The sequence below is a fragment of the Apus apus genome, chromosome 4, assembly GCF_020740795.1.
Source record: "Apus apus isolate bApuApu2 chromosome 4, bApuApu2.pri.cur, whole genome shotgun sequence".
In the NCBI taxonomy this organism is placed as follows: domain Eukaryota; kingdom Metazoa; phylum Chordata; class Aves; order Apodiformes; family Apodidae; genus Apus; species Apus apus.
This window is the reverse complement of record NC_067285.1, coordinates 63,958,177-63,986,116: the sequence shown is the minus strand read 5'-3', so window position 1 is coordinate 63,986,116 and position 27,940 is coordinate 63,958,177. Positions and strand designations below refer to the sequence as shown.

The 27,940-nt window shown below is 36.9% G+C and overlaps 1 protein-coding gene across 1 annotated transcript in view; it reads left to right on the top strand.

The window, feature by feature from the left end:
- BANK1 (B cell scaffold protein with ankyrin repeats 1) overlaps window positions 1-27,940 on the top strand; it is a 122,127-nt gene that overhangs the window by 21,542 nt on the left and 72,645 nt on the right. Inside the window, exons 4-8 of the mRNA XM_051618280.1 lie at window positions 9,362-9,510; window positions 10,070-10,208; window positions 12,003-12,145; window positions 18,433-18,553; window positions 26,938-27,134. Coding sequence (XP_051474240.1) covers window positions 9,362-9,510; window positions 10,070-10,208; window positions 12,003-12,145; window positions 18,433-18,553; window positions 26,938-27,134 — 749 coding nt within the window. The remainder of the gene's footprint in view (window positions 1-9,361; window positions 9,511-10,069; window positions 10,209-12,002; window positions 12,146-18,432; window positions 18,554-26,937; window positions 27,135-27,940) is intronic.

The window sequence follows — 27,940 nt, the reverse complement described above, 5'->3', positions numbered from 1 at the left end:
TGTGTTACATGTATTCTTTACCAAACTAAACTGGAGAAAGGCCAGCACTTGGTAACAAAATAGATGGCATCCCTCATGGAGATAAAGAAGAGGTATCAAGAGTACCTCTGCTTTGTTATTCTTTCCTATAATGCTCTCTGAAATCCTGTTGTAGTAAAATTTGCCTGTTCTGGAGTATAGGTGTTGAATTAAAGGACTGTGTCTTAAAAGATAAAGACCTCAGATTAGTTTCATATTCATAACACTAACAAAAGGGAAATAACAAGGAGCTATAAAGTAAGTATGGTTTTCAGATGCATCTAAAAATACCACTCTTGTTTTCTTGAGAAAGCAGTCTACCTTTTAGCCTACTGTAGGTCAATAGATTTTATCTATTTCAAACCAAAGGTGGGAGTAAAGCAGCCTGTCCCCTAGTGAGTCAGTCTTGCTGACAGCTCAGGTTTTTTACTTCTTTAATACCAAATGTTTATGGCATGAGTCTTTCTGCTGATAGCAGCTGTGACAGCATGGCACGGGGAGACATGTGGTCTCTTAGACAAGTCTCATGTAATTTAGAGCTCTACAGATCAAAAACAGCATCATAAATTTTGCACAGGCATTGATAAGAGCCCCGTGCAGGTATTGCAGCTCTGCTGTCATACTCAGACTAAGATGCGCTATTTTGTAAATGAGCTGCTTCAGTCCAGGCTAGTTTCTGTTACCAGATTGATATGAGGAATGCTATGACCTGGAGTGTCTTGTTGTGTGTCAGTACACATTTGGATAATACTAATGATATGTATGCTGTACTTTGATTAGGGTGGAGGCTGAGAATGCCAGCTACCAGTGCCTCTCCCCCTAGTCTCTCCCAATCTAGTTGTTAAAGGACTTTTGTGTTATGTTAAACTTCATGACCCTCTAGCCATGTAATTTTTTTGAACTTTGTAAAGAATATTCTTAATCAAGAGAATAGCTTCAAACATGGCCAAGATGGGCAAGTCTAGCCACTCAAATAGTGGCTCCTGGAGGACTGATATCTGCATGAACTTAAACCCCTGTTCATCCTGAAATCTCAGCTTTTGGCCTCCCTGCCAGGTGTGCTTCCCTGAAGTATGATGTGGTTCTAAACTGCTCCCATCCAGTTGTCTTCTTTTATATCTATGTAATTAAAAATGTAGCCACGTTCCACTTCTGTGTCCAAGCACAGATAGCAATTTGTGTCTGGCCAGTTATAAGAGGCTTGAATTGTAGTTCAGAGAAAATAGGGCTGCTAGGCAGCTGCAGCTAGCTCTTTTGGAATAATAAGGAAGTTGCAGGACCACTTTATCAGGCAAACAAGTTTTGGAGGTCTGCGTACAATTCTGATTGCTGTCAGTCGTTTTGTCTTCAGTGGTAATTTGAGTCAGCAGCAGGAAGATTATGTGTCTCTTTTGTTGTAAAGGCATGACTTGGTTTTCAGGCGATTTTTAGTGCTGAAACAGAGAAGAGACATGTATGTGTTGACACCACAGAGACATGGGAGAAAACTCCTAAAATGTTCTTACTGTGGTAGAACTCCAGTAACTCAGAAGTGGATAGATGGACACTTTAAGAAAACATTATGCTTTAATAACTGAGAACTGCTGATGCACACAGAGGACCAAACTTCAGTTTGCCTCACCCTGGAGAAGAGACATGATGAAGGTGTGCAGAATGTAGAAAGTGGGAATAATCACAGAATCATTGAATCATTAAGGTTGGAAGGGACCTAAAAGATCATCAAGTTCCAACCCCCCTGCCATGAGCAGGGAACCCTACCAGTAGATCAGGTTGCAAAAACCTCGTCCAACCTGGCCTTAAAAACCTCCAGGGATGGGACATCAACAACCTCCCTGGGCAACCCATTCCAGTTCCTCACCACCCTGATAGTGAATAATTTCTTCCTAATATCTAACCTAAATCTCCCCTCTCTCAGTTTAAAACCATGACCCCTTGTCCTATCAGTATCTTCTCCGAAGAAAAGCCCCTCCCCAGCTTTCCCATTGGCCCCTTTCAAGTACTGAAAGGCTGCTATAAGGTCTCCCCAGAGCCTTCTCTTTAGGCTGAACAGCCCCAACTCTCTCAGCCTGCCTTCATAGAAGAGGTGCTTCAGGCCTTTGATCATCTTGGTGGTCTTTCTCTGGACCCTCTCCAACAGGTCCATATCTTTCTTGTGCTGAGGGCACCAGAACTGCATGGTGCTCCAGGTGGGGTCTCACCAGAGCAGAGTAGAGGGGCAGAATCACCTCCCTGGCCCTGCTGGCCACATTTCTTTTGATGCAGCCCAGGATGCAGTTGGCTCTCTGGGCTGTGAGCACACACTGGTGGCTCATGTTGAGCTTCTCATCAAGTACCACCCCCAAGTCCTTCTCCTCAGGACTGCTCTCCAGCCATTCTTCCTATAGCAGGAAGAATAACAGGCTTAGGCTCCATCAACAGTTCTGCTCTATACCTAAATCACCTCGGGCAGGTGGTTATTTCCAAATTAAACAGTGTGCCTCATAGTTTAGAGTAAAAAAACCAACAACTTAGTCCCAAAAAGTTTGATCTAAATGTATGCGTGCTACCCAAACCACTGATTACTGAGTTTCAATCAAATCTTTCTTCCAAGCCACAAATCAGTTAGGAACTAGTTAGTTGTCATAGCCTTAGGTTGCCTCTCAATATACAGTTAAAATTGCATGAAAGTATATATATGTATCTAAAAATAAATGCCTACAGTTTCATGTAAATTATTTCTCAGATTATTTACAAATTCATGGTAAATTGATTTTTGTTGGTTTGGGCTTACTTGAAGGCCAGACTTTTTTTTACTATCAGATCCAATATAGCTATGTATATAAGACTTTTATCTTGTGTTTAGGTGTTTTCATGACAACTCCATTAGGCTACAATTATATAATTAGAGTAGTAAATTGTTGTGTACAAAAACATACCTGATATTACCAGAACAGGTAGGTATGTTCCTTCACAGTCAAATCAGTCTTTGCCTACATGTATATAGCGATGCATAAAACAAGAGATGGGGTGGGTTCCAGGGCTTGCTCTGTTACGAGAGAAACCAACGTGAATGAATATTGCAGCACCATCAGTTGCTAAGATTACATAAACACCAAATCCAAATATTCAGAAAAGGAAAAGTGGCTCTTCATAGCTTTTAGAGGAACTGTCAATTTGATGCTTATTTATACAAAAAATTGTTCACCATAAATAAAGTAATAGAAACATTTTGGGAGACATGCAAAATAGGCCAACTCGCAGAAAACTACTGTTTTTGACAGAATAACTCAACCATACAGGAGAAACTGGGAATTATTTGAGGTAAACAAAGATAACTGTCTATGTATTTGCAACAGATAGATGACTCAGCATAGAGCGCAGCATTATTTAAAGTTTCTTCAGTAATGAATATGTTTACCTTGGTCTGGAATTCATACATGATAGAAAACAATGAAAGAAATTAAAATTTAACTCAGATGTTTAGACATTTGAGTACATATTTAATAATTTTCTGTGACTTTTCAAAACCTTTCCATTCCTAAACCCTCTCTAACCATCAGTAAAAGACTTCCCAGCAGAGCAGAAAAGTGGTTTTGCTCTGGAATCATATCTTAGAAAAGGCTTCTGGTAAAAATGTATTAAATCCCATGTTAATGTAAATCATGGTCATTGAAATAAGCCCACTATGGTGGATGTTTTCTGCCTCCACCTTTCTCACAGCCTTTCTTGGACCATTTATAGAGCAATTTATGCAGCTGGAGGCTGCCTTTCAATCCTACTCCGCTACACACTTCTGAGCTCATTCAGCATTTACAAATACCCATACTTCAAGAGGATTAACTTTAATAAATGTGTGTGATAAAGTTGTGGTAGATTGCAGGAAAAATACGGTGTACATACTTTTTTTTCCCTGTTGTTTTCACGTTACAGAAGGTTACTTTATTTTCTGAATGGCTCTAGATTTATCCACATTTCTTCAGAGATCTTGCACGTGTATTTGAATTTAAACTTTTTAATTGCAAGGAAGTCACTTATACGTGAGCACCTTTTCGATTATACCTTACAGAACCCAGTAGGATCACCTCTGCCTTTACTGCATATTGCGCTGGGGAGTGGTCCTACTATATCACATAGGGTGACTCCTGCACTTAAATTTATCTGACCTGCTGAATTTAGCCTAAGTGCTCTTCCCTGTAATCCATCTTGTAGTCATCTTTGATACTGGAACACCCTGTCTTTTCTTTCACATGGCAAGTTGGCCATATGTGCTTAATTACCTTTCCGTTCCTTGTCTTCTGCCTAACTTGAATTGTCTGTTTTTTTCATCCTCTTATATGTGATCTATGGATAAATTAGAATCTTTTTTGTAATGCAGTTTCAATTCTTCAGCTAGCATTGCTTTAACAAGACTTGAGGAAGAAATGAAATTTGTAAAGCTGGCAGGCATTTTGCTTTTGTAAAATCAACTAAATTTTGGCTGTGAGATTAATTCCATGCGTAGCCTTAGAAAACACATAAATCTTTCATAAGTTTGTTTTCTGCTATTTTTAATACCCTAAATCTGTCACATATATTGTTGACTCAAAACATGTATCACATACCAAGTGTATTTGACAAGTTGGAATTTGGGGATAGAGGCAAGACTGGATGTGGCATGAAAGTTTTTCAGAAGCCATAGTAAGGCATTAATTGTTAAATCCACAAGAGACTAAGAGGCTTCATTAAAATTTCTCAGTTCATGAAAAAGAATGCAATTTCAAACTAATATGAATTCAGTTGGAAATATTAAATTGAAAGTAATTATGCATTCAAAAAGGTTTTGTGTAAAGTATATAAAATTAATGTATTGAAGTTAATGAATTAAGAGAGAGCATTGAAGTAAAATTGAAAACATCAGCACTGTGCCCAGTTAAGTGAATAACTGTTACAGTAAATGTGTGTAATATTTTATTATTTAAATAGGAACTTACATTTAAGATCAGTCCTTTTACTGTGACCATCAGCAGTAGGTATTTGTCAAAAATAAGCCAACAAAACCTGATGCAAATTAAGCATTATCCTCTATAATAAATGCCAATTCCCAATAGGACTACCTTCAATACTCAAGGGAAGATTAGAATAGATTTTTGTTTTAGTTTCTAGATCATAATGCTGTCTAACCATCATTAGATATAGTTTATAATTTCTTATCATAGAATCATTAGTTTGGACCTTAAAAATAATCTATTTCCAACCCCTCTGCCATGGGCAGGGACACCTCCCACTAGACCAGGTTGCTCAAAGCCCAACCCAATAGGTCCTTGGAGCTGGTCTTGTTATACTTTAATCCTAAAAGAAAGGGTCCAAGTTTATTAATTCATTATTTTAAACAGTCATGCTGCATTTTAAGAACCTTGTGATAGGTCACCGTTATATAAAACATTAAAAGAATGCATTCACCAAGCAACAAATACCCTTTAATAAATCCTATGTCTTAGATATTCCAGCACTAAATTGTTATTTTTGTTTCTTTTAAGGTAATCTTCACCTACAACTGTAAATTCTTCTTAAATTATCATTTTTCTTAAAGTCTTAACAATTAGTGGAGCACCCTAGCCATTGCTTTCAGGTTAAAAGCAAGATAGTGAAGAGGATTCACAGTGAAGTCCAAAATTCAAGTTTTCAAAAGACCTGTACATCAGACAACACCTGTGCATATTAAACAGATGTCTATACATGTGCTCCATTTGTGTTACTAGAATCTCATCACTGTAGCATGAAGCCCTAATGAGCTACGTTGTTTTAGTTAATGCTACCAAGCCAAGTCTTGCTTAACCTCTAGCATATTGCTTGTTCAGCATTTACAAATAACACTGTGCATGTTGTTTCATATTCCATGTTTTAGGACAGATAGTGTAACTGCTGGTAGGAATCTGGGCTTTGGAGATGGTGACTCTGGAGTCAGTTATTAAATATATAGTAGTGATAATATTGATTTGACTTGCAGTATGTAGCTTTCATTGATTGTGAGGTAGACCCAACCTTTAGTGATTATGTCTTGCTTGGTGATTTTTATAAATTGCTAACCACTTTCACAGTGTCACAGATGGGAGTGGAAGGTCTTACGATTGCTTAAAGGATCACCAACAAAGAAACTAGGAAAAGGTGATTATAATGCAGATTTAGAAATGTATGACTTAACAGAGTTCAGTAGCACGGTTCACTCAACTACTTACTATCTGGAAGGAATGTGCAGGGGTTGGAATTGAATTGGTGTGATTTACACAGGGATCAGGAAAAGAATGAGATGGCCTTGTTGAGTCACAAGGTTCAGAATGGACCCTTTTGTTTTCTAGACTCCTTCTCAGAGATGACTCCCTAGGTATGGCTGGATTCACTCCTAGTCCCAGACTTTTTCAACAGTTTATGACTAAAGGCTTTAAGTGTAGGGATTACAGTGTAGTGCTTTGTCTGGTGTGATTTGGAATAGCAGCAATCTGAGGTTGTTTGACACTATTCTAACAAACAACAGAATTAAGTTATATGATTTCCTAGAAATACTTAATGGCAACTCTTAATAATAAACAATTTGATATAGTCAAGCACAGTAGTTCAATCAAAGATTAAAGTTTCTGAACTAAGTTGCTTACATACACAGAGATATTGAGGTACAGTGTTGGCTAGTGTTGACATCACAATACAGCCCGGTGGGGCAGGAGGCTGAGTGCACCACACAGTCAGCAGGGGAATCCCTCATTCTCTTCAAGTCTGATGCAAGAGCCTCGTTTCTTAATTGTTTCTCTAAACTTTAGGGCTTTGCAATCCCAATGCTGAGTGGATTTAATTCCTAATGCTGTAATTATATATGTCACTAGGCATAATAATATCAAAATGGAATTAATGTTGGAGGAAAACATCCTATTTTAAACCAACTTGTTAGCACTAGCATTCAACTTCTCAGTAGATTAATTATTGTGGACATTAAAAGGTGGAAGTAGCTACTGTCATCTTTGAGTACAGACTGTAGAAGTAAAGCTGTCATTAACTTCACACAGGTTAGAATGCTATCCACATGATCCTTGAAGAACAATCACTGACAGAGAGCCGGCATTTGAGAATCCAGTGTCTGCCAGTTTGGTTGTTCAGTCGTAGTTTTATAATAGAATTGTTTGGGTTGGAATACACCTTTAAGATCATCAAGTCCAACTGTTAACCAAGCACTTCCAGGTCCACCGCTAAAACCCGGCAATGAAATGTTTCATGTCTTTGTAAGACTCCTTCTCCTAAAGTAGCAGAAAAAGTTCTGAAACTTTTTTGGCCATGTGAGTTGTCTTCTGGAGTAAATTCTGTGTACTTATGTATAAGATTTTTGAGTGATTTAAAATATTAACACATGATATTCCCAAAGTACATGCTGTGGGCATACAGTATCCTAACTGTTTTCCTCAACATGGGTTCAAGCCTTCCTTTTTCTGAAGGGCAATGCTAAATAAAATCTAATCTTCACGGTGATAAACAGAAATTGGTGTACTTACACTTTTTTGAGCTGTATTAGTTAAGCTGCATTGAACTGTAGGTGGATTCTCATTCAGAATCAAAATAGCCTTCATTCAGTGTAGTCTATTCATTTTTCAAAATAAGTTAAATCAAATGGAATTTGAAGTACTTCAATTCAGTAAAGTATGTCTACATACATGTTTAATGTAGTCTTGCTAACCTACACTGAATTAGTAGCTAAAATTCAGAATTAGTTTGCATTAAGGCATGAGAATATAAGCAGAAGCAGACTCAGGAGATTTTACTAGCTGGTGAGGAATCTTTAGCTTCCTCCACAAAATATGAACAAATGATAGTTCTTTTTTCTAAGCTCTCTCTAACAAACAAAGCACATCTCCGGGGAGGGGGGGGAAAGGAAATCTACATTTAGCATAACCTGGTTCCTGTAGTACATTCTCTGGCATAACTTCACTTAGCAGGCATACTTATTTTAGAAGTTGTTTATTAAAATCTATGATTTCTTAAGCATGGCAAGGTTGGTCAGAAAATGGAACATTCTGTATGAGACAAGCTGGTACATATGGAGGAAATAAAGGCAAGCAAGAAGTGGGAAAACTAATTGTAAATTACCAGTACTGATGCTGAATGGAAGGAGTTCTGTACCTTAGCGCTGTGTGTGTTAGTCAGTCACTTGGGCATTTTTGGCAAAAACTCAAAATGGCTGTGATACTTGTTTGTGCAAAGCCAAATTGCTGCTGTTCTGTTCTGCCCGTCACTAATTTATATTAATAATGTACGTCCATTTAAGAGGAAAAGATGTGCCTGAAAAGTTATTTGTGTCCTTTAATGTAATTGACTGTGAGTGTTCCATAATTCACAGTAATACATGATACTGTTGATGTCTCTTAGAATATTTTCTCACCAGCCAGTCAAGTTCTTTTAACTCTGAGCTGCTTGTAGTGATGTCATTAATCTAACTACAATATGCTGGGTAACCCTGTGTGATGAAGAGCTGCTGCAGTCCTTTGAGATGGGTGACAAGAGCATTCTGTACAGGGTAATAGAGTCTCTGGAAAGGAATAGTAATGATACAGCTGAAAAGTAGCAGGTGTGAAGAATAGCTTTTCTAAAACACAGGCTTAGTCAGAGCTCTACAGATACAGTTGTCAGTTTTTTTATATTTCCTCATTAAAATTCTGTGATTTGGTGAAGGATTTACTATGGCTCTTGGTTCTTTACCAGTACAGCAAAAAAAAAAAAAAAAAACAACCTGTTTGTGAACTGGTTCCACACCTAGAAATATCCAATTCAAAAATGCATGCCTTCAGTCCATCATTCTGTCCATTAAGGAAGGCAAAGACTATAAACTTTGTGTCAAGGCAATCTGTGTCTGCTGTCATGGTTACCCAGTCTCAGATATTGCTGCTCTCACATAAACCCTTTCTTGTAGGCAGGTGGACTGATATAAATGTGTAGCATGCCCTTGTTTACATATAGAGCAAATGAGGGTAGTAAAAAACCCAGTTTATCCCAGTGTATGAGAGTTTGTTCTTCTGAGACCATGAAACTGCCTATCTCTGTGACCTCCTTGGTCATGATGGCTTGGGTCTTCACTTTAGCAAGACAAAGCATATGAGCAGAGCCTGCTTATATGGGTAAAGGCTGCAGGATCAGAACTTCAGAGGCAAGCTCTTTATCAAGGGGGGAACCTCACCATGTTTACATGTGAATTTACATTCCTTTCAGGAGTTTTGCCAGGCTTTCATGCTGTGCCCTTAAGATTACTCCAAGTGCCATATGAGTTTCTAGTATGTTGGAAACACATCATTGCCAGGTGTTCTGATCTGGGGTTACTAACAGTGTCCTCATTCCTCGTTATTTATTTCAGATCACCAGACTAGTTATGATGTTAGATTGTCAGATGCCAGGGAGGCATCACAGCAAGCAGACCATAGATTTAAAACAGAGGTACTTTCTGAAACATTAGAAACTAACAAGCAGTCGATATTGGTGCTTCCAAGAAGAATATCATGTGAGGTAAGCATTTTGGATGTTACATATGTTTGAATGTCACATATTTTGCTTTGCTTTCAGAAGTGACTCACACACATAATTGTTGAGATCAGCACAGTTCTAAAGGACTAACTTTCCCTCTGGTTCAGAAGGCAGTAGAGGGGTATTAGCTCATATTACCTACTGCTTCTGTCTTTACTGTCAGGTCACAGTAAGAGTTTAAGTGAATCTGAAGTATTTTAGGATAGTTTAGGTTTAGTATTTAGCCTCTTAGGCTGAATGTCATTCTAGACTGAAGTAGAATGGTCTTAGAAAACGTAACAATTCAACTACATGTGCATTTAAAATGCTGCTTAAAAATATTGCTAGGTAAGCTGAAATTAAAACACTATATTAATTGTGTCAGTTACATCAGAAGAATACTGAAGGATAACACTGAGGTGGCATCGTATTTTGGTATTACGGTTTTTTTGCATAAAGCTGTTGATAAAGAAACTTCCTTTCATCTTAGGTTTTCATTTGCATTTTACACTTTCAGTATAGTGTTCTGAAAGACTAATGGGAACATATTTTAATTTTATAGAACCCTGGTGAAATATTCATTTTGTTGAAAGATGAAATAGAGTATGAAACTTTAGAAATTGAATTTGTGGCAGATAATAAACGCATTAGGACACAGCCAGCCTCTTGGAATAAGAAGGTCAAGTACATAAAAGCTTTGGGTAAGAAAAAAATTCTTTACCTTTAAGTAAACATAAAATTTTGGACTCTCTTCACTTTTTCTGATAATTAGTTTCACTTCCTGCTGTTTTGTAGGTGTTTCCTGTACATGGGTTATGCACACAGAATATTTATTAATAATGCAGACAAGCAAGGCCTTGTGATTTATGGGAAGCTAGGTCCTATGAGATTGTGTGTGGTTAAATGGTAGGGAGTAGTCTTAAAATGTCATCAGGTAGTCACAGATTAGCATTCTTCAAAATCACTGCCATAAAATATAAAGTAAATATTCTTTTCTTGTTACTCTATTAATAAAATACTTTCTATTTAATACAGTAAATTTAGTTATACTGCTCTCTATAATTATTACTAATACTTTTCTTTGTTAATGCCTATGCCATTTCACTGTGTCACTCAGTTCTGCTTGTTTCTAATAATTTTTTTCAACTGTTCCATCCATAACTACTTTTAACTAGCTAACAACTGTTTCTCTTAGATCTGTGCAGATTTAAGGGTCACACCTATCCCCGCTCACTTGATATAAGAGATAAAAAGCTTTTCATCTAAGAATTGAGTGTAGCTTGCTACTCCACTACATGTTGTGAATTCCCAAAGGAACTTATGTAATATTTTATTCTAAAACCACTGCAATACAACATTAGATAGCAAGAAATATATATATTGAGAGAGGCTATAATTTTCAACAGTGGCTTTTTGGAGCTACATTTGGGTAATACTGTGGCCTGATTTTCATCCTGAACACTATTCTGAGACAATGGCCACATATGGCCTGGTAGTTCTTGATCACTGTGATGGTGCAGAGTTTGTTTTGAGAGACCTGATTGGGATGAAGATATAAAATATGGACAATACGTTAAATATTATGATGACTTTGGCATTTGTGTTTAATGCTTCTTTCTGTAGGCTTTTTTCTGTTTAAAAATCTGGAAAAGTTGGAAGTTTGGGAGTATCTTTTTTTAATAACGGTCCAGCTGGTCTGAAGTTGCAAGATTTAAAAAGAAAAAAAACAAAACCAAATATTTGGTCATTTTCCATTTAAGTGATTTAAGATGATGTTTTATTAATTTAATTTCTTTGGCCCTATTATTCCTTTCCATTTTCAGGGTTGCCCATTTTTATCACTCTTTTGTGGGCAGTTAGAATTTTAAGAAAGCCATGGTAGTGCTGCTCTGGTACAGCAGCTTGTCTGGCACAATAAATACTAATGAACTGTAAAATGTGCTCATGAAGAGGACTCATGCTGCACACACAGAGCAGGTCATACTTAAGTAGCAAACTGTTCAAATGTCTCTTTTCTTTGCTTTTACTAGGTAAACAAGTGGAATGGAAGTAATTATACTGCAATTTCAATTTTTAATACCTTGCCTGCAATTAAGAAAAGTGTTTCAAAAGATGACTAGCAATTCCACTATTTGTAATAAGTGAACTTTTCCTTAATTTGTAGGCATAAGAGTTGATTATAGCTCATCAGTCTATCAAAGGGAAGCTGGAAATTTGAAGGATACTGGTTTCATCTCCTCTCTTAATATGACACAAGACTACAGCTTTTTATACAGATTTACCTGTATGTATTTTTGTTTGTCAGCTTTTTAAATGTTAAGACTGAAGACCTGGATAAAAAAATGACTACACTGAATCATCTGTGAAGTGCAAATCCAGTTCATCAACACTAGGCATTTTCTGTGATATTTTCCTGTTGTTTTACTCATTCCCTGGGACCTCTGGTCTTGAATTGTAAAGAATTTCAGCTACTGTTCTGATTTGTGTTTCATAAGATTTCCCTCCTGGCCCTGTATTTGTAAATGTCTACTGTGGGGGAGTCATTAAGACCACAGCGCAGATCAAGTACTATACTGTACTAGAGGAGATGGAGCACATTTTTAAGAAAGTGGCTGACCCAATAGCTTTCATTTGTCAGGTAAGTTGACTTCTGTGTTTTTAATAATAAAAAAATTATATATATATAAATATACATATATATATAAAAGTGCCAGTATGATCTGAGAGGTAACACACTGCTATAAAGACTTTTTTGGTCACACAGTCATGAGTAATGGCTCAATAATAGCCTCAGAATTACAGAGGCCTATCTTTGAGACAGGCCTAGTTATAAGCAAGTCAGTCAAGTGAAAACAAGTTTTCTCCCTTTGTTTTGTTTTTGTTTAGAGAGAGATGTAAACATCCTTTGTGCTGTGTATGTATAGTAGCAATGCCCCTCTCTGTTGAAAGTGTTTAGTATTTCTAAAACCAATAGAAGCAAGTAATCTTAAATCACATTGTATTTAGAGGATTATTATTAATTCACCAGCAAACGGGATTTTTCTTGCATAGCTTGTATAGAAGACAGTAGGTTGCATCCTTTTAAAGCTGCTGAATTATCATTCATGTGGTTTGCTAGTTGCAGTGCAGATTCTTTGCATATATTTAGAAGAATTCAGATTTTGAGCTGGGTTTCAAAGCAGCACAGCACACTGCAGTGCTCTGCAGTATGTCCTTTGCAAATGGCACATACTAAATGCTTTCCTTTCTTATTTTGTAAATAAGAATGGAATCTCAAGTATCATTCGTTGAATGGTGGGTAGCCCAAGCAGACTTGTCATGATGTCTATATTGTAATTGCAAAGCCAGAACAAAAATAATAGTCTGTGTTTCCAGTGCAGACAGTCTCATTTTCCTGTGACAAATCTACCTTATCTACCACCTAAGGCATTACACTTATAACGAAAGGATTAATAAAAAATGATGTATTGCATTATTAGTGTTCTATTAAGGATGGGGCTAGATTCCTTCCAAATACAAATAATTTTTGTTGTAAGAAAACAGGCTGTTGCACAAGAAATAGAGCGCAACTCTTAAGTACAAGTACGTTCTTAAAATCTTTATAGTATCCATCATTCTAAAGCTTGTATTTTGAAGGACATTAAGCTTCTAACAGATTTCATTTAAAATTTTGTGCACAAGTGTGCTATAATTATTTTAAAAATATAATTATCAAGGTAACCTGGGTACCTATAACACACCTGGTATTTCCACTGGACAATTATTTGTGTCATTCAGGAGTCTGACCCTTCATATAATCACCATGACTAATATTTGGCAAGCCACATACAATTCAGATTATATGCAAATGCAAAAATAATTCTCTGCTGAACAGTAGTGCACACCAGGAAACATAGCTGTAGTGTTACAACTGTCAGGTATGTTTAACATATGTCTGACCTAAACTCATGTGGATAATAAGCAAGAGTTTAAATGAGGAGACAGTGTTTGACCACTCTAAATGTTATTGTTTTGGTAACTGAAAAAGTAATGCAGAGAAAAATCTGATAATAATGCAGTTTTTACAATCCAAACAATATCATGGCTGCTCTGTGGGAAAGTATGCTAATGGTACTTCTTTTGTAAGTGTACATAAGTGTTGGAAGATTTATCATCATTTTTAATGGTACGTGCTGGGCCACAGAGCAAGGCACACTAGCTAGGTAGCTAAACTGTTACCACAAGCTTTTTAAATACTTTAAGCTCTCGTGTAAACCTAATTTAATGGCAATAAGATACATTTTTAAATGCAATTTGCAGAACATAGTTTAGTTTAATCTTTAAAAATATTTTCACACAAGGAAAGAAAAAACAGACTAATTAGAATTCCCATCAAGTAGCAGGAGTAACTTTTATTGAACCAGGATAATTAAAACCTTTGAGACTATCAGCTTATTTGCAAAAGTATCCTGGAGCAACAGTGGTTTATCAATGCAAAGTAACAATCAAACACAAGGGGAAACAAAATTAAAATAAAATAGAAAATCTTACTGCAATTATTGATCAAAGCAGTATCACTCCATGGTTCAATGAAAAGTTCAAGATGCTTGCAATCTAAGAATTAGCTCCTTATTAAAATTCTGTGGTGAAAGCAGATTGCTACAGTAATGCATAATAACGACACAATGCTTTGGTATAATGCTTTAATTGTATTGTATATTGTTTGCAATCTTTCCAGCTACTCTGAGGTGCTGTCATCATTGAGATTATTGTTCCCTTCACTTTGTGACCCAGTAAAGCCAAACAGATAAACTAAACACAACAAATATGTTTAAAATGTCCATTCCTTTTACGGATGATCAGGTCAGTTCATATATCTTAGAGGGAGACCAACCAAGTGTGATACCATTGCACTTATGAATTTCTCTTTCTAAAGAGGAATTAAACAGTAGTGAAAATGTATACTGAGATTTTCATACATCGTGTTTTTAGAGGAAGTTCTTAGACACATCTGATAGATTGCAATTGTCTCTTTCAAATTTAGAATCATAGAATCATTAAGGTTGGAAGGGACCTAAAAGATCAAGTTCCAACCCCCCTGCCAGGAGCAGGGAACCCTACCACTAGATCAAGTTGCACAAAACCTCATCCAACCTGGCCTTAAAAATCTCCAGGGATGGGGCATCAACAACCTCCCTGGGCAACCCATTCCAGTTCCTTACCACCCTGATAGTAAAGAATTTCTTCCTAATATCTAACCTAAATCTCCCCTCTCTCAGTTTAAAACCATTACCCCTTGGCCTATCACTATCTTCTCTGATGAAAAGCCCCTCCCCAGCTTTCCTGTAGGCCCCCTTCAAGTACTGGAAGGCCGATATAAGGTCTCCTCAGAACCTTCTCTTCTCTAGGCTGAACAGCCCCAACTCTCTCAGCCTGCCTTCAGGTGGGGTCTCACCAGAGCAGAGGGGCAGAATCACCTCCCTGGCCCTGCTGGCCACATTTCTTTTGATGCAGCCCAGGATGCAGTTGGCTCTCTGGGCTGTGAGCACACACTGGTGGCTCATGTTGAGCTTCTCATCAAGTACCACCCCCAAGTCCTTCTCCTCAGGACTGCTCTTCAGCCATTCTCCCCCCAGCCTGTATTTGTGCCTGGGGTTTTGCTGACCCAGGTACAGGACCCTGCACTTGGACTTGTCTGAATTTTAAAAGTATTTAGCAACATTAGCAAGACATTTTTAACAACCAAATAAATATTTTAAATGTAAGGAAATATATAGATTAAAAATGAAGTAAGCTTTTTTTTCATACATTTTGAAAGAAAAAAATTTGAGATTCTATAGAAAAATGGGAAGAGTTAGTGTCATAATAACTGAATCATAGTGTTGAATGAACTTGCTGTTAGAATACATGAGGGTGGGCACTGACTAAAGGCCATGAATTTTTTTGTTTTCTCACTTTCATATAATACTGCATTAAAGAAACTCTCCTCAGGAGGTTGTGTTCTTACAGTAACTGATTATAAGGTTCATACAATTAATAATAAAACTTTTTCATATTTTATTTTTTTACTTTCCCTCAACTTTTCATTTCAACATTTTGATGGATTTACATGTTGTATTGATTTTTCTCTCAGATTTTCCACAAATGCAAATATTGATTCAGTTACACAGTGTTGGGGTTTCTTGGTACAGATTTCTTAGTTTTTTTAAAAAAAAGTTAATATCCTTATTACTGAAATTGATAGCTTCATGTTATTTTTGAGTGACTTTAAGACAAACTTTGGTTGAATAATACTCCTTTGTTTCTAAGAGACTTGGTATCTTGAAGGTTGTTTTTATCATAGTCACCAAACAGAACTCCAATTACAATGTATATTGAAAAAGAAGAATGGAAATAAACTGCAGCCTTTTCTATGAGAACTTGTAAGAAATAGCTGTATGATTTATGTGGAGATATTATGTATGAGCCTTCACCTGATCCCCAGAGATACTTCCTTTAAAACTGTTTTTAATACTTCAATCTTCTAAGCCACGTCAGCAACTGTTATTTTAAAATTATTTCTTTTCCTCTTAGCATGAAATATCTCCGTATTCTATCACTGGCTAAAATTGTTAAGAAATGCCTAAGTTATTTTTAAGCTTTGCCCATTCTTTTCAGCAGAAATAATCTAGATATTGAAGTGCATATAAAGTGGTGTCTGATATGCAAGAACTGCTGAAGAAGTTCATATTTATGTAAATGTAACCTTCTTCGTACTGCTTAAAGCCAGCAAGAAATATGTTAATGTACTGGCTGTGTATGCTGTGTTTCAGTGGCACACATTTTCAGGGCTTTGTTAGCAGTTAATAAAGAATGTAGGTCATCTCATTCATGAAAGCAGCAAAAGATGTGCTTGGTCTTTTCCTTTTTCTAAGATGTTTTTGGAAACCCAGGTATAATGGTCAGCACTTCGGCCTTCTTTGTTGTACACAGCTGTGTCCTTTTGCTCTGAAAAGGAGGTAAAGGAATGGAGATAGTACCTACACCTGCGAAGGTGGTACTTAGTGAGGACAGGCTGCTGGTGATGAGCTTTAGGGCAAGTAGTAACAGTTGCAGAAGGACCAAGAGTGGGCTAAGGTGGAGAGCAGCTGGCTGTGCTTTGGAGAGCATGGGAAGAGTTGCCTGTGAACTCACTAGCTTAATTCTCAGGGGTTCCTGGAAAGAAGATGTTACCTGCAAGGACATGGAGAGAAAGTAGTGTTTTTACTTCTTTGCTGTCATGTTTTAAATCTTTATTCAGATAATACATGGGGATTTTCAAACTCTTGCCTGGCTCAGGGTTCCCTTCCAGTGTGCTTAACTTTAAATACAGTTCTACTTTTGGCTATGGTGAAGCTTCACCTGTAGGTGAAGTAGAGAACTTTTGGTGCTTGGTGGGATTTCTTGGGAAGATTTCATAGGCCTGTAGAGTCCTGTGCAGGGGACATAAAAATATGTAAATGCAGTGTACTTAGTCTTTGGGTGCTCTGGGTAATCTGAAAGTCTCTAAACTGACTTCCTTCTTGGTGGAGGTGGCTTTTATGTTGCTGTGCAGCTGAAGAGTTCAAAGTGGTCCCCTTGTTAGTTCTGTTTCACTGTTATTTCTGGTAATATTGTCATATAAGTATGGGAACAGTTATTTTTTAAATAACTAAACTAGATTTTCCTACTCAGTTTTTTTAGTAGAGTGGCAGAACAAAGCTACTTGTTATGGGTGAACCTTCAGATTTTAGATCCCTAGAGTAACAGAAAAAAAATGAGGTGAAAAACTTGAAGCAAATTGCGCTGGTAACTGTATAAGAAGTATATTGTGACTGACTTGGAAAACATATAAGTAGATAGGCTGGTGATAAGAAGGTAGGCTTGTTAAAGCATGAGAAGTTTAGTTCTAATTTCATCTGTTCCCTTTGGGAGATCAGGTAGCCTGACTTCTGTCTCAGCAGCTTGTAAAAACTGAGCTAGCCTGATGTAGCTAAGCTGTGCAACTGCTTATGGCCTTGAAAATTTTGCTGCAAGTACTTGAAGATATGCATGCTTCTAACGTCAAGGACTTGCTCCATTGCAGATTGCAAAACATTTTTTTATCCCTTGTGAATTTAGTCTTCGGAGTGTAATGTAAGAGTTGTATACTCTTTCAGGTGCTCCTCCCTTGCGTTTCTGCCTAAGTAAAAGGGAGAAGGAAGGGTTCGTGCCTCAGCATCTCTTAAAAAACAGATGAGCTTTGTAGGCAAGATTACCCTAAGAGCTCGCTGAAAAGAGGCTGTGAAGTGTTTCTTTGGCTTTGATATAAAAGATAGTCTAAAATTGATTCTGTCTGAAATTGCTCCTTGGGTATTTTGGGACAGATTATAAGAGGTAGGAGTTATTGAGGTGTGTTTTATTTGTTTGTTCATTTTATTTTGAACAGAGAGGGTTATATAGGTAGCAAAATGTGTAAGGGGTGTCCCTGCCATTTAAAATGGAAATTAAGAATGTTACTTCAGGTTTAATTTGTCTGGAAGCCGTGCAATGGAGTTTCTGTTATATAGTTGCTTCAGTGAGTACTGAATTACTGCTGTAGTAAGACTTTGATTTTATTGGCACCTCACATCTGTCAGAATAGTTCTTGATTACTACACTGCATTGTTGTTGCTAAATTGGGAGTCAATAAACACAAATCTTCATGTCCTTGCCCTTTATCCACAAGTTTTTAGTCATGGCTGAACTTCATAAGTTGTAACATCTGATTCTGTTCCATTGGGTCATGCTATCTTGATCCTTCTATACTAGAATCTCTCTTCGTTAACATTGAAAAACTGTGGTACTCTCACTAAAAATGAGTTTGTAATAATAAAGTTTTCAATAATTTGATTCACAAGCACACTCAAAGTAAAGTTAAAAATACATATGCAACAAATACACTAATTTATTTTTTTGCTTTTTAAACAGGCTTTTAAATTTTCTTCTGTAGAGAAGCTGGACAACGTTATGACTTTGTTAGTGAAAAGAAAAATGTCTACTTATGAATTAAGAACATTCCAAAGTGAAGAGCAGCACCATCAACAAGCTAGTGAGTCAGTTCTTGTATGCATTTTTATTATTGATGCTATGGTTATTACTTATAAATGTTAGTAAGACAATATTTAAGTATTTGAAGCCACTAGTGAAATGCAGCAACCCACGATAAAAACAACAAAACGGGAAAAAGAATTCTGTAAATCATTACTTCCTGACTCAGTCCTATATACTTGTTTGGTGTTTGATCAGGTTTGGATTAGCTGCAGGTTACTAGCTTTGCAGCTGAGCAGATTTATACTTGGGGAGAAAACGGGCAATAAGAGACATGAGGAGATGCTGTTAAATTATATATTTTTTTTCTGCAGTACAACATCATTTTCTCAAAGTTTGGTGACATAAAAAGAAAATTGGAAAGATTTCTCTTAAGAGAACAAATGGCTTTTGAACTTGGAATAGCACTACACTTCTCCATTCACTTCAGTATCTATGCACTTAAGAGTGTCACTTACTTCTGGCTAAAAGACAATTATATAATATTTATTTTTTTAAAAACCCAGTGAGTTAGCACAGGATTTTTCTATGAGGTAGACACACTCTATGCACAATTCAGTGATGTATCAACAGAAGCTACTACTCAGTACCAAATGGAGGGTCCTGATTGAATTCATTAACCACTTTTTAGGGATTCGTATTGGTTTGCAATAAACCCCAAAGTGATTATTTAGGTTATGTTTTCAGACAATTATTATGATCTTGTTTCAGGTGTGCATTAGATGCCAGCTCTTCTAAGTAACATTTGGATAAAAACAAAAGCCAAGAAAATGTGTTTTCCTTCTGAAATACTTAAGATGTGTTTGAGTAGTCTGATTCACATTTTGTGTACGTGGTTTGAGAGAAAATAAGCTCATTACATTCAAATGCAACGTAACACTTACTTCTGGTAGCCAAATCTAACAAGATTCAAAGCTAGCTCTACAGTCATCACTGTCACGCTTCCTTTGCTTTCAAAGGTTTCTTTGTTGGAATTCATTCCTCTGTATTAGATAACCATGATTCCACTTGTATTCTAAAAATGAGTTTAAATGCGAGTCTAGGTTAATGGAAGCAAACACACAGGGTGTTACATGAGACACCTGTCCTTGACGTTTTCCTGCGCGAGTCTGCAGGATGGGGCTGTATAGAACACATCAGAGTGTCATTCCAAATGTGAAATGTTAGTTCTGATGAACAAAAAAAATTCTGCTTCTCTAGCAACCAGTTAGATCTGGGCACGTTTTTGAACATTGAGAATAATTCTTAGCAACCTGCCCAAAAGGCCTTGGAGGAGTTCAAGAGCAAGCTGACTGTGAGCTTGAGCCAATTAGTGACTATTTTAAAATTAACTGGCTTGATGTATGACACAACAAAAAAGTACAAAGTTAGATGTCTAGATTCTTCATGAAAGAAAGACATGATTGCAGAGCTGGAAGAACTAAGAATGTAGGAGTCCTAGATTCTGAGCCCCCTTCCTCCTGAAAGGCACATAAGCACATCTTTGCCTCCCTGTAAGAACATCCGAAGCAGACGCTAGATGTATCAGGTCTAATAGAGGACTAGCATTTCCTTTTTCAATCATTGTTACAGCATTTTATTCCAAGCACCGTTTTTAATTCCAAAGAAAAAAAAATGTCAAAGAATGAAAACTAGTATGTTTTACTAAGAGTACTTTTGGGAGGGAAATGAAGGTATCAGATGAAAAACTCTTTAGCACTGAGATGAGTTATTCTTGTATCTCTGAACAGGCAGATGAATCAGCCCTAATTTCATAATTCCTGTATGTGCTGCTTTTCCCTGGTGGCCAAAATACACTAACTTATGCCAGAAATTCGGTTATCTCTTTCCAGACACTTTGCATTCACACATACTTGTTTGAAATAGAAGCATGTCAATAAGTTAGAATACAGATACACTTTTAATTTCTCAGTGACTACCTGTATGACTCTCTAGGATTCCTGCCCACTTCCAAGCTTTACTTCTAAAGGCTATTGAACTCAATAAAGAGAGCCTCTGATTAGAAAATGCTTAGTTGACAAAGTTTTGAATACGTAGTTTTCCTCTGAAATCTACCCAAAGGCAGATGCACTCCATGGAAGCTAGGTACTTCTAAAGTAAAGATGCATGCCTTTCAACTAAACACAAAGAAAAAAAAGTATGTGTTTTCAAACTTTATCCTTTGGAGACCATTTCATTACTCCAATAATTGGCATGACTGCAAGAGTTCAGTCTTGTGGCATGAGGAATAGATAAGAGAAAGCTGTCTATGTATGGATTTTACTTTTATGCTTTATTTTATCTTTATAGCTTGCACATCAGGGTACAGCTGATAAATTGCTGTACTTGAGAGTTCTCAATATGAACTCGAAGTAAACAAATAATGAAGAACTCGTGATTAATTTTATTGGATAACTAATGGATTGCATGATTTGACTTTGCAACGTGTATGGCTGTGTGATTTAAAACTAAATATAAAATTTGATAGGAAAAATTTGTGTGATGTAGTCAAAGAAAAATGCATTGTGATGCTTGCTTATATTAACAATTATTTAGATCAAGATATCACTAGATGCATGCTTGCTTACGCAATTTTTCAGGAAGGGCTGTTTAACAATTTTTTAGTATGATGTATGCAGTACTTGAAAGAGGTTGGTGTTTAGGCTGGCAAAGTCGAGAGGTGCAAAAGGTCAGCTCTGATACGATCTTATTTTCAATGCATCCCTTACAGATGTCTGAATAATCCTCTCAGCCAGCACTACTTAGTTTATTTCACTCTTCAATACATAGTTTCACATTGCCTAACTTCAGGCAGTCTTGTAACTGTCTTTATTATGTACCCAGAATCTCCATCTTGAGTGCAATTACCTAAAAAGTAAATCAGGAGTCTCTACCAGAAAAATATCATGGAAACGACTGTATATATAAAAGCTTCTAAGAAATCAAGTGCACACTTCAGTCTCTTTTTTGTTTTAATTACTTTTTTCCTTGTTGTATTACATGTTTTATGTAGTTCTAAAGAAGATAGAAGTGTCTGAACATTGTCAAAACATATGTGGGACTGTGCATGAGTATTACCTCCTAGCAGGATAGAAGAATTAAGATAAAGACTTGTATTCAGTTTATCAGGTGGAAAAATGTTAAAGTAATGGATAATATTTAAAGAGACTATTCTGCAGTTTGAAGGGGAATACTGGAAGCTCAGTCAGCTGAGAAAGTTAAATGCAGACTGAATAGAACCCACTGGAAAAATGTATTTAACAACTGAAAGAGCCAAGGCATGTCTGGGATTTTTGGTGGCAGTGTCTTCCATCCCTTGTGGAAGCATGTTACTAAAGCTGAAGGACTTTCCTGAATATTTGCTATATTATATAGCAAACTAATTTCAGAGAACCCTGTATGTATATAATTTCTTTATATTCTGGTAATAGAATCCAGTCAAAACATACTGACAAATCCAAACTCATGTTTCAAAACTTATCTTGAGCTTGGGAATCTCTAATGCTGCTCTTGAATCCTCAGGTTTGGCAATTCTTGGTACATTGATGCCTGTCCAAGAGATGGAAATTTTTTTGAGGAAAACCTGTTTCTTTTTCCTCAATTAATGAATATTTTTTTTTTACAAGTTATCTGTTACTTTTGCTCTTATTCATCTCAAGCATTGATGCTTATGAAAACTCCTGAATTTTCTTTGTTGAAAATGCTGCATTTTATCTTTAGACACTGCTAGCAACATAACAAGTCCCATCCTGATTTCTCTAATTTCTTTCTTTGGAGCTGAAACGTTTATCAGAAAAGAAGAAATGGTCTGGGTTTTCAGTTGTTAGCAAAACAACGGGAGAAAAGGTAGACTGGAGGAGAAGAAACAGATGGGGGTTTAAGTATTTATTTGGTTTAGTTGATACTGACACTGTAGAAGTCATTTTAACTGTTTAAATTGATGAAAATAATGTCCTAGATCAATAATTTGGGAAGTAAAAGAAGGATGTTTTAGAAGATCTGCAGAAATGCCACTGTAGGCTGTTCTGTTTGCTTACTGCAATTTTATGAAAATTCCCACAGGCTAAGACAGTGCTATAATACAGTAATATTAGATTTTATGATCTGTTATATAGCTGAGGTGTTCCAGAATGCACTGCAGAGAAGAGCAGAGAAGGGATTATGACAGAACAAAACATACAAACCTGCAATTCCCTCTTAACCTTGTGTATGTGAACTAGAATTTTAATTAAAAGCAAGCACTGGCCTCAGAGTTAGTTGGAAGTTGAAGCTCCCGTAGTGCACTTAAAACTATGCCACTTGGGCACTTTCTCTTTAACCTGTTCTTCCTGCTTATGATCTCCAGTTAACTAGTTACTAGTGTAGTTGCCAAACAACAGCCGCTTTTCTCTGTTAACCTTCTTCATTAAAAGCTTGCTGCTGATTAGAAGCTGTTCCCTTCTAGTTACCCTTATAACTACTGCTTCTCTTCAGGTCTACGTAATTAGCTGAAATGTATCAGTTGCTCCAGTTTCACAGCTGGTAAAATTTCCAGCCAATTTCCCCATTTCAGTTCAAGAAACTTTCCAAGTTCAAGAAACTTTCAAGTTCAAGAATGGTGTTTTCTGCCTGAAGCATGTGTGCTTTCATATAATTACAGCATCCTGCTACTGGGTATAATATAAAACTCCAGGTAAAGCAGTTAAACACAGTATGATGGAATTATCTTTACAGTAGTACAGTAGAATTTGTCTTGAGAGCTCATTGAATTTTGTGAATTGGCAATTAAGTGAACAATTTAATTTTAAAAAAATACAAACACAAATAGATTTTGCAATGGGTTATTCTTACTTGGTTATTTTGACAGTGGTACCCTTAGCCGTCATTGACTTTTTCTGTCAAACCATTAGGCTTCAGTCGTCTCTTGTGGTCATTAATGGTACTATATTTTTAAATTAGTAAGGTAAGTATGTATTTAGGAGAGGAATGTCTGAGAAGTCATGTACAACATCATCTTCCCCCTTCACTGCATGGGTGGCAAAACCACTAGCTTATACAGGGCAGAGAATGACTACTCATCCCACAGCTGCATACAGAAATGGGCATGAAAGTGTTACTGAGGTTGCTGAAGGAACAGCGGTCATCACAACTGTTAGTGTAGCATTTACCAAGATAGTGATCATACCAGGGTGGTTTCAAGAAGTTGATTAATTCAGCATTTTCTATCAGCAACACTTGGAAAGTTTGACCCATGAAGACTGCATTCCACTTTGTCTAAGTGCAGGGTACTGCCAGTTGTGTTGCCTGGATAGGTGTTGCAAATGAGAGTCTATAGGTACATTGATGAAGCTGTCTGAAGTTGATGAAACTCAGTACAGTCACCTGATGATCCTCACAATAACTTTTTACTTTGTGTCACAACTTGATGACACCAGGCTTCTGTTTCATTGGCAGAAGAAATTAAATCTGTTTATTTCAACCAGTCAATAAAGCCTTGGCCTGTGTCTGCTCTAATGGGCAACTGATCCTGCACAACACTGAAGCAAGATGTGGAGGTCCTCCCTTTCTGAGAGTAAGGCTTGTGGTGCTGTAGTGACTGAAGGTTGACATGAGGTTAGTGCCTGCAGATTGGGGGCTTGCTTATTTTCTATATTTTATGAATATACCACCATATATTGGTACCTGGAAAAGATATAGTTTCCTCCATTTAGTGCGTAGAGGAGCAAGGTGACAAGCCAGGCCTCTCCTGATTGGAACTGATCATCTACATAACTAAAGGAAAAAGAGCACACATCTGTCCCTCTTGAACCTGAAGACACTCTTGTGGTCCAAAATTGTTGTTATAATTAAATGAAATTAATCTCAAAGCCCAGTACCAACCGATAAAGCCATGTACCTGCTTTCTCCAAGTTTCTCATGTTTTTGTGGCTCCCTCCCTCCTCAACCTGCGTTATATATGAGCAATCTGTGAAAATAGCTGGTACGGTTTAATGTCTGAAAGAAACTGTTCAAGGCTGACTGGACTGCAGAAACAGCAACTGCAGGCTTTGTCCTCCTGCATTGTTTGTTTCTGGATTTCTAACACTGCAGCTGCAACTACAACGATTTCATGCCTAGCGTTAATTCCTCAAGGGAAAGGGAAAATAATTTTGAACAGAGCTTTATCTGCATTTGTTTCCAACCTTGCTAGTACCCGGGCCAGGCGGCAGATGAAATATTATCATGCCAAAAAGAAAGCAGCTGACATCCAAAGTAAGGTACAGGATATAGTATAATGTTGTGGTTCAACAACATTTGGATTCCTTATAGGAAGAGTTTCCCCAGGTGGTCTCTTGAGTTAAAAACCTCTGTTTCTGGTCAACAGAGAAGTTTTTGATTGTTAATTTGGAAGTTGGGACACTTGGCTGAGTAGAGCACTATGGTGAGTTTTGTTAGCCAACTTTGGGTGACAGGACTTGTGTGTTAGGAGTGCATTGGTACTATAGACTTGATTCTCCTTTCAGATCTGTAACCAGTTGTTTCAGGTTTCATTAGCATGGAGTGGAAATTATTTTAGAGCATGTTAATACTTTAAGGTTGTTTTTACTGGCTATATTTGAACTTTTAGAGTGTGTTAACAGGAAGCAGACTATTAATTAGAGTTAATGTGATTTGCTCTTCTCAAATTACTGCTCAACACCTGTTGCATTGGTGGACATATCAGAAAAAATAAATAGCAAAACACAGAAGTTTTTTTTCCAGCACACGAAGAGCTGAAAATGTGCTGACTGGTTTATAGGACAATTATTAGTGACTGGGATATAAAAGAGAACTCAAGAAAGCTAGAAGTAACTAGATTTCAAAATTATAGTTCTGATTGAGAAACATGTGGAAAGAGACTATCTGGAGTTGAAGGAATCATGAAGTTGTATCAGAAATGGGAAGGCTGAGCACAAAGAAATTACCACAACTAACTGATACTTACTAAGAGTTCTGAGTAAATTTAAAAGTTAAATAGCTGAATTTCTAACAGTAGTGTGCAGTTTTTCAATTCTACAGTACTAGAAGGTCTAACTGTGATATCAAAACCCAAATTTCTCCCAGGACTCTGAGAACTAGGAGCAGGTTAATGTGTGGTCTCTACCAGGCAAATTAATAAAAATAGTAATAAAACAAATTTTCTGTAATATTAAGGCATGCTTTATAGTTTTCTTGTTGTTTTTTGTAAGAGTCTGCAAGCCAAGTCAAGTCAGTAACAGACTGGACCTGGATGAATGACTGACCAAACCAGGATGCAAGCAATTAAGCCAGTGATACAAAGTATTCAGGGTAGTAAGAAGGGGAGGGCTAATTGGGGGTAAAAAAATGGGGGAAAGGCCTTATGATATTTAGTAATTATGCAGTAAAATGTCAGATGTTACTCATTGTATGTAAAAATAAAGTGATGCAAGTGGAAAAGGCAGCCCTATGTTGTCATACAAAATGAGAGTCTTTGAACAGGCTATTAGTACTGAGGAGTAAGATCATGCACTTCCACGATAACACCAACTTATTGCTAGGTAGCAGATCAAAAAGCAAATGAAATACAAGGAATGACTAGAAAAAGAAGAGACAACAAAATCAAGAGATAATTGTGACAAAACATAAATTAGGTCGTTCATCCATAAGTTGAGTATCATATGCAGCTCTTCTCCTATCATCTCAAAATAGCTACATTAAAGCTGGAAAAAGTTCAGTAAAGTGCAGTGGGGGTGATGGTGTTGAATCTCTATAAGGCACAATTAAATAGACTATAGCTCTTCAAGAAAGAAATTCTGGGAATGAGTAAATCACTAGAAGTGCAGAGAGGGCAGACAGTGACGGAAAATAAGATGAATTATGAACTATTAATTGAACCTAGGAGGAGCCTGGTCAAAACAAACTAGAGGAAGCACTTTTTCACACAGTGGGTAGTAAAGACCCATCCAAAAACACCCTGAGGGTACAAGAAGTTGATAGTGCCCAGGGTAGTCTGGATGCATATTTGGAAAAGAGAGACACTACATGCTGATATGTAGACAAATCGCTACAACACAAACCGTAAATTATTTGAAATTAGAGTATGAAGGCAAAGGGAAGTATTGTTTATTCTAATCTCTCTTTTGTTGTTGTTGTTACTTGTAAGTTGTGGCCACTCGTAAAGTCTTCTATTTCTCAATAGAAGTGAAGTGCTTTAAAAACAGTCAGAAAAAAAAAATTCTCAGTTACGCTAAAAGCTCTTTTATTTAAGTATGTATGTGAATTGTAAAACTGTTAGTTGCAAGAATTGTTCTTTGCCAGTTTTGTATTGGCAGTTTAATAACTCTAATTCCCTTAGCTTTAATATTCAAAGGACTTTTGTAAAATGAGGTGGAAGGTGTTCTGCAAAAGCAAAACTGTTCTTTATGAAAACTTTATTTCCATATACAGATACCTATTTGGAAGAATTTCCTACTCTACTTCACTGTGCAGCCAGATTTGGATTAAAGAACCTTGCAACATTTCTGCTTGGTTGTCCTGACGCCACATGGGCTTGCAAAATCACCAACAAATATGGAGATGATCCAGCAAATATTGCTGAGAAGCATGGGCACAGGGATCTAAGAAGATTAATCCAAGAATCATCAGTAAGTCCGTATGCTTTTTTTGTATGTCATCTATAACCAGTGGACTATGATGTTGTACTACTGATATTCCATAGTATCTCCTCTGTTAAAGCCTAATACGTTGTAGTCCTGTCTGAAAATATTATTATACTTTTCCTGTCCCTGAAAAAGAGGTCAAAATGGGGTACAGCCACTCTCTTTGTGCACCATCACAGTGGAGATCAGTTTTCACACTGCTTGAATTTTGGGCGTGTAATGGAAGGAGAACAGTGAATCAGAAGTACCTTATGTGGATCAGCTAGATTTGTGCTTTCAGTGCCAAACAATGATGATATTCTAAGTAGTCTAGCCCAGCTATCTAGAGTAGGAGATAAAGACTTCTTTAAAAGTGACTCTGAACTCTCTTAGTGTTGCCATGCTTCAGCATTCAGCAGAGTCATTGTCCAGTCCTGGCTGTCCACTCCTCCTGTGAAGAAAGGCTAAATTTTACCACCCTTTGTTAGTAAATCTTTCTTCAGTTGGGTGTTCAGGAGGGGCTTGGGGCAATTGTTGCTTTTCCACATGAAAGATAATAGTAGAATAAAGGTCTCTGCATAGTTTTAGCATGCAAACTATTGCAAATAAAATCTAGCAGGATTGGCATATAAATATATATACTGTAGTAATATTTGAGAGCTTTAAATTATTTTAAGTATTTTGTGTGCTAACTGTAATACGAGTGGAGGTGATAATTCTTGCCCTAGAGGTTTTTAAGCCTAGAGAACAGATTAAGTAAATCATATACTGAAAGATAAGATGGTTGGCATAAGTAAGCCTATGTTGTGCAG